The sequence below is a fragment of the Galeopterus variegatus genome, unplaced genomic scaffold (genome assembly GCF_000696425.1).
Source record: "Galeopterus variegatus unplaced genomic scaffold, G_variegatus-3.0.2 Scaffold1606, whole genome shotgun sequence".
NCBI lineage: Eukaryota > Metazoa > Chordata > Mammalia > Dermoptera > Cynocephalidae > Galeopterus > Galeopterus variegatus.
The window spans coordinates 288,857-307,092 of NW_007727717.1; the positions used below are offsets into that span (position 1 = coordinate 288,857).

The 18,236-nt window shown below is 34.0% G+C and overlaps 1 protein-coding gene across 1 annotated transcript in view; it reads right to left on the reverse strand.

The window, feature by feature from the left end:
- The window catches only part of LOC103594690 (anaphase-promoting complex subunit 10-like), a gene marked incomplete at its 5' end in the record, with an annotated part of 243,592 nt that overhangs the window by 156,154 nt on the left and 69,202 nt on the right, over positions 1-18,236 (reverse strand). The window contains 2 exons of the mRNA XM_008577933.1: positions 2,981-3,063; positions 15,157-15,331. Coding sequence (XP_008576155.1) covers positions 2,981-3,063; positions 15,157-15,331 — 258 coding nt within the window. The remainder of the gene's footprint in view (positions 1-2,980; positions 3,064-15,156; positions 15,332-18,236) is intronic.

Here is an 18,236-nt window from a genome sequence, read left to right on the forward strand (position 1 = left end):
GCTGGGCACCAGAAAAACCAAGGCAGAGTTAGAAGTCTGGGACTTTCAGACTCACCTCCCAACCTCCCAGGAGGAAGGGAGGGGCTGAAGGTTAAGCTGATCCCCAATGGCCAATAATTAAATCAATCATGTCTCTGTAATGAAGCTTCCACAAAAACCCAAAAAAGACTGTGTTCAGAGAGTTCCCATATAGCTGAATGTGTGGAGGTGCCCAGAGGGTGGCACAACTGAGCAGGTATGGAAGCTCCATGCTCCTTCCCCATACCTTGTTCTATGCATCTCTTCCACTTGGTATTCATCCTTTTTAATAGCCTTTATAATGAACTGGTAAACCTAATTGTTTCCCTAAGTTCTGTGAAACACTCTAGCAAAACAATTGAACCCAAGGAGAGGGTGTGGGAACCCTGATTTATAGCCAGCTGGTCAGTAGCATAAGCAAAATGACCTCGGGTTTGTGATCAGCATCAGAAGTGGGGTTCAGTCTTGTCAGACTGAGTCCTCATCCTGTGGGGTCTGATACTATCTTCAGGTAGATAATATGAGGATTGAATTGAACTAGAGGACCCCTGCAGAATTGACTGCTTGCTTAAAGATGGGGAGAAATCCCCACACATCAGCTGTCAGAAGCACATTGTGAGAGTATAATGAGAGAAATTGAGTTTTTTTCTCCACTCATGCAGCCATTATGGAAAACAACGTGAAGGTTCCTAAAAAAATTAAAAATAGAACTAACATACGATCCAGAAATCTTACTTAAAGGAAATAAAATCAGTATGTTGAAGAGATATCTGCACTCCCATGTTCATTACAGCATTACTCACAATAGCCAAGATATAGAATCAGCCCATGTGTTTACTGATGGATGAATTGATAAAGGAAATGTGGTATATATATACACAATAGAACACTATTCAGCCTTAAAAAAAGAAAGATAGCCTATATCCTGTCATTTGTGACAACATGGATGAGCCTGGAGGACATTATGCTAAGTGAAATAAACTAGGCACAAAAAGACAAATGCCACATAATCGCACACACATGTGGAATGGGAAAACGTCAAACTCAGTAGAAGCACTGAATAGAATGGTGATTCCCAGGAGCTGGGGGTGGAGTGAGGAATGAGGACATGTTGGTGAAAGGGGACAAAAATTTAGTCACACGGGAAGAATAAGTTCTGGAGATTTATTGTACAGCATGGTGACTATAGTTAATAATAATAATATTGAATATAATATTAATACAATATTAATATTATTATAATGTAATAATACAGTCATGTGCCACATAATGACATTTAGGACTGCATATGTGATGGTGGTCTCTTAAGATGATAATGGAGCTGAAAAATTCCTGTCACCTAGTGACATCATAGCTGTGGTAATGTTGTAGCGCAATGCATTACTCATGTGTTTGTGGTGAAGCTGGTGAAAATAAACGTACTGTACTGCCAGTCATATATATATAAGTATAGACTAGGTGTAGCAGGATATGCCATATGGGTTTGTGTAAGTACATCCTACGATGTTCACACAATCATGAAATCACCTAAGGATGCGTTTCTCAGAACACATCCCTGTCATTTAGCAACACATGACTGTAATTGAAAATAGCAGGGTAGATCTTCAATATTCTTATCCCCCCCACACACACACAAAAAAACTCAATTAGCTTGATTTCATCATTTCACAATGTACACATATATCAAAACATCACATTGTACACCATAAATACATACAATTTCTATTTGTTGATTAAACTTTAATAAAGCTGAAAAAATAAAACTATATTCAGCTTCTCTGTTGGATATATCATATAAATACTAAACATGTAATTACCTGCATTTCTAGTGCAAGCAACAGAAAGATTAAATTTCTTCAATTTTGGCATATGAAGCTAAAATAAAATACAGTGTAAAGGCCAGATATTCATTCTGGCTTTTCCTATAATGAGTGGTATAAAGAAAAACACATTCAACCAAAAATTTCTGGATCAGGCAAAAGAGAGGTGATATACAAGAAATCCAGTCTTATGACAAGGGTCTAATGGGGAGAAGGATTGAGTGGATCTGAAAAGATAGACTAGTTTAGCTAAGTCATACAGAAGCAATTAAATACCTTCTCCATGAAGTGGCCTGTTCCTATGCTGCAGTCGAGGATTAAACTAGTTATTTCTAAGTCCCTTCAAGTCCTTTTTTTCAGTGATTCCTGGAACTTTCAAGGACTTATCCAAATGAAACACATGCTCAGTTTGAAGGCAAATCCACCACTAAAAAAGCTTCCTTTCACATCCAGTTCTATCAAGCCTCAGTCAGTTTATTCAAAATTCTGGCCCCTCAGGTTTTTGAGCCCAAATTTTTATTTCAAATACCCCACCTTCTAGAAATACCTAATGGACTATTAAAGTATTGGCAAAGAGTAAAAGAAATATTTCATAACCGGTATTTTTATCTTGGTTAGAAAAATTCACAGGTTATTTTAATTCACTGCTATAGTTCTTAGCCCATTTTAGAAGAGCAGTTGGAATTTTTTTATTTAGCTTTTCTCTGTACTACCTGCAAATCATTAAAAATGTGTCCCCAGTTGGGCCCATGGTTAATTAACTGTTCTTTGCAAAATCCATCTGTAAAAATTCTGTAAAAAACACATTTTATTTCCCATTTTGCTTGTGATCCTAAGTTATTTGGTGCCTCTGCTTAGGCTAATCCTAACCTAATTCTCATAAAAATAAACACAATGCTGTTAGGGTTCACAACCTCTAGGTATCACAGTTGCATACTTGGGGCTAACACTGTTCTTGTGGGAAGACACAGCCTATGCAGAGTACCAAAGTCCTAGGAAGAAGTGACTTGGAGTGCATGCAGCCCCACAAAGCTCCCATTAATGAAGAGGGTGTTTAATTAAATCTTATAACCTTGGATTAAGAATCTACTTCCACACCATGTTGCAATGTTCTTTGAAGCTGCCATTTATTAGATGCTTACCATCTGCAGCAGTAAGTTAAGCGTTTCTTTAGTGAACAGGGTTTCGCCTACTTCATTCACATCTGATCCTTCCCTTCTGAGACCTAGAATATACAGAGGGAGAGGAAGCAAAGTTAGTTAATAACGGCAGAGAGAATTTATCAACTATTAGTTGTCCCCCCAAATTAACAGTTACAGTCCTAATGATTACCTAAATTTCAAAAGGGCAATATCAGATATGAAAACCCAAGAATTCATATTAAAATTGAAACTTTTGATTGCGGTTTGGTTGAAGAACAAGACAAAATATGAAAAGAACACTAGTTTAGGAGTCAGAAGACCTGCATCATTTACCGCCTGTGGTTTCAGCTTCATCTGTTCTGTTCTATGGGGATGACACCTGCTTTATCCACCTGAGTTTAAGCATCAGTGAAGCGATGGACATAAGTGTACTTTGCTAACATTAAAGTACACAGGTCTTCAAAACGTTCATGAAAAGATTCATATCATCTTTTAATTCCATTTTTCCACAAACTTTTTGAAGTGCCCTCATACTTTGCAAAATATTTGAGTAATTCACTTTCCTGTTATATGTATAGAAAATATAATACGCTTTTGAAATAATTTTTTATTAAAAACATGCAAAAGGACTGCTAAAAGATTTCTAATAAAATTTTCTAGTTTTTACCAGAAACATAAATCTATCTGTAAAATGGAGCAGGTAGCAAGATAGCAGCTACCCACAGAAAAAGACAACAGAAAGCTCAAAAACTGGCATCAGGGATAGCACTGCATATATATGAATCTTTCTAAGAAAGCTTGGAACAATGAGATTCACAATTTTCCACAAGACCCAGTTTAAATTTAATTGCTGATTTTTAAACTACAAAGCAGCAAAATATTCATGCGAGCAGAGCTATTTATTGGCCACCCCGGGGCACTTGTCCTTAGGTTGGCTCCTTCTTGCATCTTTACAGTGTTTTTGGACACCTGTGAAATTGTGAAGGCAAAGGAAAACATCTGCTTACACTCATGCCTCTGAGTCTTATGAGCCAATTTTATTATTAAGGTTGTTATAGTAGGACTTAGATGAGACCACAGATAGATGACATGGTAAATTGGATAGACAAAGTATTTTTTTAACTGAGATCATACTAACTCATTGATGATAATTGCTAATCCAGTGAAGGGCCCCTATGTGGCTACATACCTGAGGCCCAAAATTACTTAAATAAGGCCAGAGTAATTAAACACAAGCCTCAGTACGAAGTACAAACGATTGTTTAAGACAAAATTTGGATATACATGAATTTCTCTAAGAAAGATTGGGGGAAAGAAATCCATAGTTCTTTACAAGGCTCAGTTTAAATGAAATCATAATGACTTCTTTTCTAAGCAAAGTTCGAAGTCTCAGAATAGTCGTACAAGCATCTTATTTATTAAGAAATCACAGAGGGAAATATAATTGAATATTCTCTGTACTGAATCAATCTTCCCTCCTCTCTATCTCTTCATTTGTCCACTTCTCCCTTCATCCTATTTTTTTCTCTTTTTTGCTGAAAAGCAACCAGCTTATCTGTAAATAAATAGGAAACAAGATAGCCTGGACATCCAACTTTCCATATTTGTGTGTGTGTGTGTGTGTGTGTGTCTCCATTCTGTACCACCGCCTCTGCTCTAACAGTAGTGATGTAGGGAGGGAAGGTTTTATTTGATCAGGTCAAAGGTGACAATCCCAGGACAGTATTATTCTTTGGTATGACAGAAAACACAAAAGCAGTGGCTACATACCTAACTCATCCACACATACCACCACCATCAATAGGTTATACTACCTATTGATCAGTGGCCTCAGGCAGCTGATTTTTACAGGTATTCTGCTCTCTACCCACTTCTCTATCCTGATGACCCAGTTTTCTTTTCACTACTCATCCATTCCTTGTAGTTTTGTCTTATCTGTTTGTAAATAGGAATCAGCTAGATTCTATGTTTCATAACAGCTACATGGATCTTTCTGATGCCCAAGTAATATTAAATTATTGCTATGTGGTATCCAATACTTTTCTAGAATAGATAGATGTATGATAAATAGATAGACAATCTAACATTTATACACACACACACACACACACACACACAGAGATAGAGAGAGAAGAATTACTCCAGAGTCACTCAGAAATAAATATTCTGTTTAGTCATTTAATAGCTGTATGGCTTAGTCAAATTAACCTGAATGTTGCAAGGATCAAATAAAATCATAACATAAAGGATATTTTATTATATAACTGGCACAAAGAAAGCACACAATCAATGTTAACTATTTTTAATATTGTGAGGGTGAGAAACAGTCTATGCAAGGAACCAAGCAGGGTACCAGGCATAAGTAGACATTCAAAAGGGCCTGGGTTCCTCGGAATGCCGATCCTTTCTTCCTCTTTCATAGTTCAGTGTTAGAAGACGTGAATAAAGAAGATCACTAAACAGCAACACTTGTAATTCACATGAACAAAGAAAATCAGCAGAGAATTTCATTGTAAAAACACTCAAAAGGATCTTTTTTAGCACAGAAGATGATTCAGATTCAACCTATTGCTATTCTGGATAATGCTGGAATTACTCCCCAAGTTAGAAATAGCATAATCACTGGATAGGTTGGAGCTTGTGGTCAGTTGGATGATATTTCCAACAGGCATGAGAAAAAAACAGGTCTAATATGGAAATAATTAAATTTTAACAGTAGCTGGAAAAAACAACTTACTCCTTTATCTCTTTAGGAGGAAAAATTGTCTTTTCGCTTGACAAATACACATAACAAATGACAAATGCCCTGTGTATCTTCTATTATATGAAATTAAAGACTTGGTACCATTTGCATTATGGTGATAATTCTTCTAAAAGCCTTTTTATTGAGAAATATTTCAGATATCTTTTAAAATGTAGAGCCTTTGAGCCCCTGCGTATATACTACTCAGCTTAGGAAGTAAAACATTACAAATGTAATTGAAGCCCCCCAATGATCCATTTCTCAATTCCCCTTTCCCCTACATCACAAGGTAATGACCACACTGAATTTCAGGTTATTTATTCACATGGCATGCATTCTTCAAGGCTACTTTCTCAGGCCAAGTTAAAAGGGCTAGTCTTCTATCAACCTTCAGAGTTATTATTCCCTTTGTGCCTCTGAGTGGAATTTATGATGTGGCACACTTTAATGATATCATAATTAGTTAATACTTTATCAAATCAAAAGAGGGTAAAAATGCCATTTTAAGGCCACAACAACTGTGAAGTGTGATGTCCTTTAAAAAAAATCATGTCAAGGATATTTAAAAACATGCGAAGAAAAACCTTTATAGATGAGGGAAGAATTCCAGACTTGAATTTCAGCAATATGGAAAACTACATATAGAAATTCTCCTGCTAGATCAACTGGAAATGCCAGGGAAAATCACACAAACTTAAAAAATGTGAGCTGAGCTCATACAACAGAAAAATACCCAGATTCTAGGAATAATGAAACCACTGAAAACCGGACTGGCAAAAGAGTAGCCTACCCTTTGTTTGCCTCAATGGTGGGTGATGATAGGGGATGCAATCTAGGAATTTGGTCTGTAAGGGAAGGATAGTAGATGAGAATTTAGCTCTTGCAAGGTAACAAATTGAAACTAAGATATCCACACAAAACTGAAAGGGCTAAACTCTTGGTTGGAGCGGGGGAAACATCTGCCCACCAGCAAAAGAAAACAATAGCCAATAGGGAAAGTGGTTTGTTCAATGCTTGGGCTCTTGATGAGGAAGACAAATCCCTTGAGAATGCATAATACAGGCCTGCACAACATGTAGGACTGAATTTATGTTCAGTGTGGTCTAGGAATCCACATGTCAAAAAATTACATAGAAATGGGTCCCAAGCCAGGGATCCCCATAGAGTGCACATACAGAAGAAAACCCAAAACTATTCTGGAAGAACATTCTTAACTCAGGCTGCACGGGAGTTTTACAGATGAAGCCCTGTTGAAGATAAGCTCACAATCAAAGGTTTAAAACACAAGAGAAAACAATCCACAGTGGGTGGATTCAGCAGCCAAAAGACAGCAGCAACACCCAAGAAACTCACATAATAAAAATGTCTGATAGAGACCACTAAATAATTATGACTAAAAGAGTTATCACGTATTTTAACTAATTAGTCTAAAATCTCCTAAAATTTTGGTAACTACTACAAATTCTTCATTCCTTTATGTTCATAAAAATGAAAAATGAGTAAGCAGCTGTTAAGAGAAAGATTAACAACTGCACTGTAGGGGAAGATCAGGGAAAAAACAGAAATAGGAAACTGAATTAGCTTCTACTGACTTATTTTGGTACCATATAATAATATATTGGTCCTTTTCTTCTCCAATGCTTTAATACAGAATATAAATACAAGAATTATATAAGGGTATGGGCATAAAACTACAGCTCTCCTATACATAACAGGGTAAGACAAACTTCACCCCACCCTACCTTATTCTTCTTCCCATGCGTAAATCTATTATTCCTGTTAATACCTGGCTGTACCTGTATAAATTTAGGAACACTTCCCCACTCCTGATGATCTCAAGTGAAAGGAAGCTCAATTCCTCTACCCTGAGCTTCTCTATATCCTTTTACGCCATCCCTGAGGAGGTGAACTCATCTAATAGCTCTATTCTCCTTCTAGGGAACTTCCTGCCCCACTCAGTGGAACCAGCTATGATGTAAGTCTCTGGGATTCATTGTTAGAAGCCCAACTGGGTTAAGAACTTAAAAACACATCCATCAATGTGTTGTTTATCAGGAAGGAAGGTGATATTTTGGCCTTCATTTTCAGTATGTTCCATTTCTCATCTTGTACAGAATCTAGGAAGGGGGCCTCTTCAGATACTTCTAAATACATAAATTTCTATCTCTGCCATAAGAACCTTACTAACTACACTGGGTATTGCTGATATCTGCCCTTATAAAAATAATATAAGACTTATTATCTGTTTCACACAATACCACTTTACATTGAGAATGTGTAAATGTCTCTGTGTATTCCTAGTCATCATTATCAGCTAGACTGTAAGTTCTTTCTGAATAGAAAACATGTTTTCTACTTATTTATATTCTACACAGAATTTAAGGCATTCAATAGTACATGTTGATTGTTTGAAAAAAGATGCAGTGTTTTCCTCTTGGAAACTACATGTAATACACTTGTAACTACATGTAACTACATGTTTACACATGTAAACATCTTATTTGATAGAGATGAGCAATCAAATATCCTTAATAATTAAAAATGGACACTTTGGATTACTCTCTAAGTAAATCTTAATAAAATATATTGCATACTATCTGCCTTAATAAACTTCATAAGCCAAACTGTATTTTTCTTTCTTCATTGGCACAGAGTTACTAAATGATCAATTACGTTATATTATTTTATTAGAGATGGTCTAGAAAAGGGTCTTCTACTCTGTTGACCACAATAGAGAAATTTTATCCGAAGTGGCCTGAGAGGAACATTTAGAGGAGACAGGTTTGGAGATAGGAAAACAATGCTTGTTGTGATATTTTAAAAGGCCAAGAAAGGTCAGAAACAAGAAAAAGCAGCTATCAGAAGCTAAGGGATTCAGAACTAGAATCAGGAGTAAGAAATGGGTCTAGAAGAGTGGCATAGAACTAATGTTAGATACAGTAAGAATGTGCTGGAGCTTCCTTTCAGCATGATGCTCAGTGGCTATTTCTGGGGATAAGTGTGTGTCTTAAAGAACTTAGTGTTGTATAGCTTCTATTCCAGCTTACAACATTAGAAAGCATTATCAGGTATTCTTTTCTTTCTTGGTAAGATTGAAAAACTCAAGAAACGATTTTCATATAATTTTGTATGGGCTCAAAAGGACAAACAATGTAGTTAATCTAGCTAAAAAGGTAGTTTTGGTTTCCATCCACTGTAACAATTACAGAATTCAGAAGTTCGTATTGCTGTATGTGGTAAAGTTCTATATAATGGCTAGTATAGTGAGGTTAGCATATAGTGTATGATAAAACACAGAAGCTGAAAAGGGGATTTCAAGGTCACCATACATGTAGAGTTGCAGAACTAGCACTCACCTTCCTAAGTGCGGAAGAATTAGTGAGGGAAGAGGGAAAAAACAGCTATTTCTCTCCCACAGATTTCTCAGATGAAACAGTATGAAGGCAAAATAACAGCAATGATAGCAACTACTTTTTATTGAATACTTACTACTTGCCAGGCACTGTGCTAAGTTAAGTACTTACATTTATTACCTTTCTCAGTCCTCTGAGGTGTACTGCTTTTCTTTCCGGTTTGCAGATGAGGATGCTGAAGTTTGAGAGGCTGTGTGTGGCTGACACTGTTCACTGTTTACAGAATACCCATTCTCCCTTTTCCTTGCATAAAGAAAACTGCTTTTTCTTTTATTTATGTGGTGTGTTTATTTATTTCAGGGAGGCAATGTGTTCAGCCCTAAAAATCAGTGATTTGCCTCAGTCAACAATGGCAATCCTGTTTCCTGCCTTCCTAGACACACTTGCCTCCTTTCTGGTGGAGGTGGCCGTGAGATCTAGTTCTTACCAATGAGACTTACGAAGTACACTAGAGACTCCTGGGGAACTTCTTCCTTTCTATCAAGAGCACAGATGTGGCCATGCCACTCAGCCTTTCTTTCTCCCCCAAATGCCAGTGTGATAGCTAGATCTACAGCAATTATCTTCTGAGAGAATGACCTAAAAATTCTCAGAAGGCCCCTATTACTAGGCTACTGGACCAATAAAGTAACCATAGACCTCCAGACTTCTTAATATATAAGAAATATAAAAATTTATTTGTCATGTATAAGTTTCTGTTATGCATAGCTAAATGTAAACCTGACAGTGATTTTGTGAAAATGAGACATAAAATGTGAAAGTATTTGTCAGTGAAAGATTTTATAAAAAATAAGTACTTACTTCATACCTACTAGATGTTGAAAATTGTAATAATGCAAATATCAAGGATGAATAGGACTGATTCCTTGCCTTCAAGAGTTAGTAATATATACAATAAAACATTCCTAAGTTAACATAGTACTGGCAGATTATATAAGCACTGAGGGGATTTAGAATAATGAACAAAAATATACAGGACTAAACTCGGCAAGTAAAGGCTTCCAGGGAGTAACTTTGAGTGATATAAATTGGTAGAATAGCGACAAGACTACAGGCCACTAGATATTACATATTAAAGAGTAAAAGTAAGAATGAAGGAGTTGTGTGTTTAAAACAGACAAATGTATTTGCTTGGCTAAAACAAGAAAGTCTGAAAATAATGAAAAAGCAGCTGTAAAAGAGGCAGGAAAGATGTATGGCCTTGAAGGGACACTAGAGGACTTTGACTTATATAGGTACATTTATATAGGTAATGTGGAATTGGTATAGATACTTACAGAAAGCCACAGGAATATCGTTTGCTAAGTTTATCCTAGTGTAAACTAAAGGCCAATGGTTCAGCTGGGAGCTTCCTGCAATTGACTTAAGAATGGTGTGAAAGAGTGAAACTCAAAGTGATAATGCAGAGAAAGAATGTACAGGCCTTAGTATTACTGAATATAGACAGATAAAAAAAAGAGTCAAAATTTCACCCAATTACCAGTTTGACAATTGAAGATTTCAAGAAAGAAATGAAGAATTTTGTTCTAAACCACACAGATGACTTAAGAAAAAATGAAATAAATTTCTGAAGAATGCATTACTTGCACTTCCTATTAGTTATTGAATGCTACCCTAAATAATAGGCACTATTTTTTTAATAAAAAGTAAAATTTTTTCCCTTTGTCTTTGGCAAACACCTGAGTGTGTTATAACTTAATAGTTGGATGGCTTGTTATCCTCCTTTTACCAAGTCTACACTCTATTTTGTCTCCACATCCATTTAACATGTGATTCTTACAAATTTTAACAGTTGAAAAACAAACAGCTGGCTGAACTCTCTGCTTCAGTCTTTTGGATACTTCACTTCTTGGTAACTAATCAGTATTTTGATACTGCTATAGTAATAACAGGAAATGATGTGTTAAAATCTGGATCTCCAGCCACAGATGAAGGCCAGTGTAAAGGGGACAGCTAGTCTCAGAATAAAGTCTATTAAGACAGTTTTGAGTATTCTTTCTAGGACCACAGGGAGAGGATGGTAATTTGTTCTCAACATCAGAAAAGTGAATACATCATGGAAGAACATCTTATGGTGATCACTGAACTGCACTGCATTGGTGGAAAGCTGTTGGCTACAAATTTAGTAATTAAAACAACTACATTGGTTATATTCTCTAATGCTTTAACACATTTTGCAAATTTTATCATTTTTAAAAGCTAACCAATAAAATTAAAACTAATAACCTGGAATTCAATTAAAACATATAATAAACAAATATATAAAAGCAATATATTAAAAAACCAATTTTTTACTAGTTAAGAATTTTATTGCAGTTACAATCTAAAAACACTAGATAAATTATTAAATATTATATATATTTGATTCATAAAAATTTACACTGTAGTGTAATAATATGTACTAAATCAAAAGTCATATGTCTAAAATAGCAGATAGCATGGTGTCCAAAATCACTTTTCAAGATGTCTGTGTTTTAATCGTTGAACACTTTCAAATGAGAGTAAATGTACAAAACATCACTTGGTGCCGAAAACACAAATAATCTGTTTCAAATTAATTGCTACTCATATAAAAACAATGATAGCCTGGATTCAAGAAAAGGCTTGAAAAGTGACCGGCTATTACAGACAGTCTTTCTTTCCAAAATTCTTCCTCCTCCACAAAGTCTTCTTTAGTTTCACCTGTATCTTCCTGAACAGGAAATAAACTCTCTTTTCCTCGACACTCTCATTAACCAATTAGAGATCTTGCCACTTTCTAATTTCTGATTTGGTTGGTTAGCAACCTATTATTTCTTTAGTAGCCTGAAAAGCAGGTCTGCATCAGATTTATCTTGGTTTCCTTATTACATCTAATTCAACGACAAAAAAATCAGTTGAATGAACTAGTCCATTTAGAGTTGTGTATTTATTAGTGTTCTATGACTGTATTTTAAAGATCAATAATTTTTTAGAGTTTGTGACATATCCTCAGCTAATAAAATGATTGAAAATATACCTAGATTACATGTGAAATTAAAAATTTTAATCTTATAACTACTCAAAAGTTATTACTGACTGCAAATGAATCAGTAAACTTGCTATAGTTGTTTTATTAACTGTTACAATGGTTTTTCCAACCTTAGTTTTTTCTCAGGTCCTATACAGTAAGAAATATAATTACTTCAAATCTAGTCTCTTTTAGGTGATTCCTATTTGAAACAGGGAGAACAAACTATTTTTTGTTAGCTTTATTGAGGTCTAATTCACATAAACTGCATACATCTAAAATATACAATTTGATGAGTTTTGGCACTTGTATATACCTGTGAAACCATTACTAAATCAGGATAATGAACATTTCCATCATCCTCCAGAACTGTCTACCGCTTCTTTACCCATTCCCAATCCTGCACAACCACTGATCTGCTTTCTGTCACTACAGGTTAGTCTCTATTTTCTAACACTTTATAAAAAATAGAATCATATGTATGTACTCATTTCTGTACAGCTTCTTTCTCCTAACATAACTATTTTGGAAATTTATCCTTGTAGTTGCATCTTGTTCATTTTACTGCTGAGTAGTATTTTGTTATATGGATATACCACCATTCATTTATGCATTCTCTTGTTTATCTATATTTGAGTTGTTTCCAGTTTTGAGGTATTACAACTGCTAAAACTGCTATAACATTAATGTACAAGTCTTTGTATGGATATATGCTTTCTTTTCTCTTGGATAAATACATAGGAATGGAATGACTTTTTAAGAAACTACCAAACTGTCCTCCAAAGTGGTTATACATTAATTACATCTTCACCAGCAATGTGAGGTCCAGTTTCTCCACCATTTTTGCTAGCACTTAGAATTATCTTTTTAATTATAGTCATTCTAGTCATTCTATGTAGTGATATCTCATTGTGGTTTAAATTTGCATTTCACTAATGTCTAAAGAAGTTGAGCACCTTTTCATATGCTTACTTGCCAATCATATATATTCCTTGGCAAAGTGACTGTTCAAATCTTTTGCTCATTTTCTTCTTCTTACTGTTGAGTTGTAACAGTTCTTTATATATTTTGATACAATTCTTGGTCACATACATAATTTGCACTCTTAAATGAAATGCATCTGTTTTAGATACTTATGCTTTGTTAATGTAATACATGGTCTAGCTGTATCTTAAATTATCCTTATGATAAGGGGAAACATTATCCTCATACTCTTCAGCTACCAACTTTTCCCATGCCTATAAGATGGTCAGCCCAATGGCATATGAGGAAAAAAAAAAGAAACTGAGTAAAAGTAGAATACATACCAATTTTCTCAGCATTCTTTTTAATACCTCCTAATTTTAGGAGTCTCTTAAACAAACTATCAGCAGTAGGAAATAACAGACTGAATCATGTAAATAGTAACTGGTCCTCCTCCTTTTATTTATTTTTTTCCCCTAAGCAAATTTTTAAAAAGCAGTAAGTAGTAACACAACCTGCTATACTTTTTAAAATTAGATTTTTCTCTTAGACTAAGACCCTGTTGTTTACACGACTGATTTCCTTATCAGTCTAAAGCAAAGCATCAGTCTAGCGTATATTTCTATTATTTCCTCAATTCTCTTCATTTCCTTTAGTTTTTATCCACGTGTTTTCCTTCAATCCTCTTTTCTACCCTTCCCAGCATCCCACAACTATATTCTGCTTAATTTGGTGATTCCAAATAAGTTTTGGTTACAGACTTTATGGTGACCCAATAAGTCACCTACCATGTTTTTTACTTCAAAGACAACAAAACGAAAATAATAATAAAACTCTTTCTGGAACTCATAGAAAGAAAAGCAAAGTTTTTGATGAGAAAAAGTAAAACCTGTTTGTTTGTTTGTTTTAAATAGTATCCAAGTTAATTAGTACTCTGCCAGAATAAAGCAACCACACTATTATTTTTAAAAACTTTACCATTTAAGACATAGGTCTACCCAGCAATGCACAAACCGATACTTCCCAAGTAAGAGCTAATCTGTGGCTAAATAATCATCTCCCCAAAAAGTAACAGATATAGGAGGAAAGAAGTGTACAGAATCAAATCTACTTATTTTAAACCATGGAAAGAAACACATTCCCATGTGTTTCTTTAAAATCTTTTTATATATAAAGACAATTTCATATATTTAAAAAATTTTTACAGCACATACTATCACTCAGGGAATGCTACAGTGTCATACACAAATTTGAAACTAATTCTTCTATAAGTATCACCAGAATAGAAATAAACAGCAGATTATACTGGCAATTTCTAACATATCTTCAGGATATAGACACCCCTAGTGTTGTATTTTTTTGAAGTAAATATGAGACAATTAATTATATTCCCCAAATCAGATTGGTTCTCATTACATACCTAATGCTAAGTTTACTTTGACACTGCTTAAAAAAAGATCCAGTATTAAAAAAATAAACTTCCTCTGGGTAGAATAAAGAATAAGTTTGACCTATTAAAGATAATATATATTGATAAAACATAGTTTTGTTCCCAAAAATGCAATAGGGATGGCCTGTGGCTCACTTGGGAGAGTGTGGTAGTGATAACACCAAATCAAGGGTTAAGATCCCCTTACTAGTCATCTTTAAAAAAAAAAATGCAATAGACCATTACTCTAATGCATGATCACTATATGAAATAATCACCTGGTTAGTAAAAAATTTTGTACACCTTGAAATTTTTAGTTCAACTGGTTTTCTTTTGATATAGGGGAAATGTAACAATTGGCTTCAAATCTGTTTTTAGTAGTGTAAAATATGTGAGCTTTATTATGTTAAAGAAAATAAAGATAATAGGACCAAAAATTTATTTATCAACATCGCAATAAAATACTTTCCAATGTATACAAAATTGCAAAATAACTGATGCTTCTCTCAATAAAGATACCTCTCATAATATTTAATTACAGGATAAAACAAATATATGTTTAATGAGTTGTTCTATTTTAAAGTCACCTTATTGATCGATACATCATGAAATCAATAGTTGTACATCGAGGAAATTTACCAATGGAACTTTCTTCCACTGGTGTGTATATTTTAATTTGTCTCATGTGGGTATCTCTTCCATTTTGATGATTGGCTAGAACAGCAATCTGTATCATAAATGTGCGAGTTGGCTTCTTATGATTATCAGTTAAGGGAACATGAATCCATCCACTTGGTTCCACCAATTCAAGTTGCTGCAAGAAAAAAAAAGATTATACCCAATGAATATAATTTATGATAACGCATTCTAAAATTAACTTATAATTAACATTTTTCTCACTGAGAGAAAGACAACATGATAATAACCATTGCCAGTTATTGGGTACTTTTATCATGGTCTCCTTTTACAGTCGCTAAGCACTTTACATGTACCATCTTCATAGACAAAATAAAACTTGTACAATTTACACAATATTAAAAAGCACAAGTCACAGCAGCCTTTAAAAATATATGAAACATTTTGCATAGATTAAAATATACATATGATTTTATAAAAACCACACATTTATACAGATTATTTCTTTATAGAAATAAAAGTGGCTGATGTGAAAAATGATAGTGAAATGCTGCTACTCCTGTTGACAAAAACACATATTTCTGGCTTCCTGTGTTCAGAAATACAAAATGCTATTAAATAAAGAATATCGCCTTTAACGTCAACAGAATGAGCTTGAATGACAGTTCTATATTTTATGAACTATTTGAGCTTGGGCATATTACTTAATCAATCTGAGCCTGAATTATATCATTTACAAAAAGGGAATAATATCACCCTCCTCATAGGGATATTGGAAAGATTAAATAAAATAATGTATATAAAGAAGCAAACATAATATCTGACATATAACAAGTATTCAATAAATTTTTTAAACCAAAAGTTATATAAGACGACTGCCTAAATAATCAAAACATTTAAAATATTAAGGCACTTTACAGAATTTTACTACTCTTTGAAGATTGTATATCCTTAATTTTAAATGAGATTATGCACCTTCTTTGGGGAGGGAGGTTCCCTGATTCTTTGGGAGAATCATATTTATTAATTAGTCACTTTTCTCCAGATAAACAATCCCTGGAAATACTTGGAAGAAGCATTAATCTTTTCAAGCCATTAAAGTAAAGGATGTAAAGTATACTATGTAGTACGTAAAAGAGTTGTACTGCTGTCAAAATATCTAACATAAGCAGATAGTAACTACATAGCTTCTAAGGATATTTATTAACATTCAACAACAAGTGAGCAAAATTCTACACAAAACAAAAACATATTCAACTTCAAAAACATAGGAATGGGTTAGGCAATTTCTCATTTAAGAACACAGCCCCTTGAGGCAGTGCCATACTCTATAACATAGACATATAACTGCTCCTATTCATAAAAAATCATATATACTCACATAAACTCACTCCCTTCTATAAGGAAGAATTAGACATGTATAAAAGTATACAACCAGTAGAAAACCATGCTGCTACATGTAGGAAAAAAAAAATCTATTATACTTTTGGTATATTTTATTTCAAGGACCATGCCTAATACATCCAAATTCATGTAACAATAAATCAGATTCTATAAAACTATAATAATATTAACAAAAGATATTCAGTCATTAGATAAGCATAAGGCAAAGCTTTTTTATTGGAAAATAAGTGATTTATCTATCTAAATGATAATCTAAACTTAAAATCTATATTTCTAATGTTTTTCAATAAGAAATGCTGTGTAAACACCAGATAAATTTTTTAATTCGAAAATATTTTATTTTAATCAAGACTCCAAACTGTGGAAGAAAAATCTTAAGTCAAAAGGTAAACCTAAATTTCTAAAAATTTCCATAAAGTTATAAAGTGGTTTTTAAAAGGTAAGTATTGATTTTTAAATTATCCTAATTATTGAACACATATGAACTATATGCAGCACAGAAAATACAGGTTTATCTTATGAACACACCAATGGCAAGAGTATCAAAAAATCTAAATCTGGATTCCATTAGTTACCTTAGAAAAACTATTTAGGAACACCACTGTATCTTCTTCTTTTCCCTTCCCCTCCCCTTCTTTTCTTTCCTGCCCTTCTCTTCCCTCTATTTCTTTTCTTCTTCCTTTCTTCTTCTTTTCCTCCCTTCCTCCTTTCTTCCATTCATTTTTTATGGTGAAGACAGAATTAGAGAGGAGGCAAGAGAAAGAGAACCAGAATCTTTAAAAAAAAAAAGCGGTTATTTTTAGGATTAATGATTTCTTCTTTTAATTACAAAATTTTTTTTAAAAAGATCAATTTCTACTTCTCACGGTATTTTTAGTTTGTGGATTTTTATAAGACTTCCATTAGCACTAACTTAAAGAAAAAGTCAGAGACCCAATATATCTGGTTTCTATCACTAACCAGGCAACAAATAGTTATTGAGTACTTAAAATTTAAGGTATTGTTCTTAGTTAAGCAAACAAAAATGAGTAAGGCCTTCTTAACCTTAAAGAAAAAAAAATGTTAGAGGCAGACAGACAAACTCTCTAGCTTTACTCAATATCCTCCTAAATAAAATAAAAGGATTAGACAAGATATCATCCAATGTCCCTCCAATGTCCCTTCCATTCAAAGATTCTAAACAAAAGAAGATGTGGTAGGCAAATAATGGGCCCCCAACAACGTCCATATCCTTCTCCCAAAATTGTGAATATGTTAATTTACATGACAAAAGAGACGTTACGTATGTGATTAACTTAAAGATTCTGGGCTGGGAAGATTACCCTGGATTATCTGGGTGGATCGAATATAATCACAGGGGTCCTTATAAGAGGGAGGCAGGAGAGACATAGAAAGAGATGTGATGATAAAAGCAAAGGTTGGAATGATGCAGCCAGAAGCCAATGAATGAGCACAGCCCCTAGAAACTAGAAAAGGCAGGGAAACAATTCTCTCCTAGAGTCTCCAGAAAAGAATGTAGCTTGCTGATACTTTAATTTTAAACTATAAGACCATTTTGGATTTCTGACCCCATGCATACATTCATTTATATGTTAAATTTTTATTTTTTTTATTTTTATTTATTTATTTATTTATTTTTGTCTTTTGTCTTTTTTCCGTGTCCGGCAACGGATCGCAAC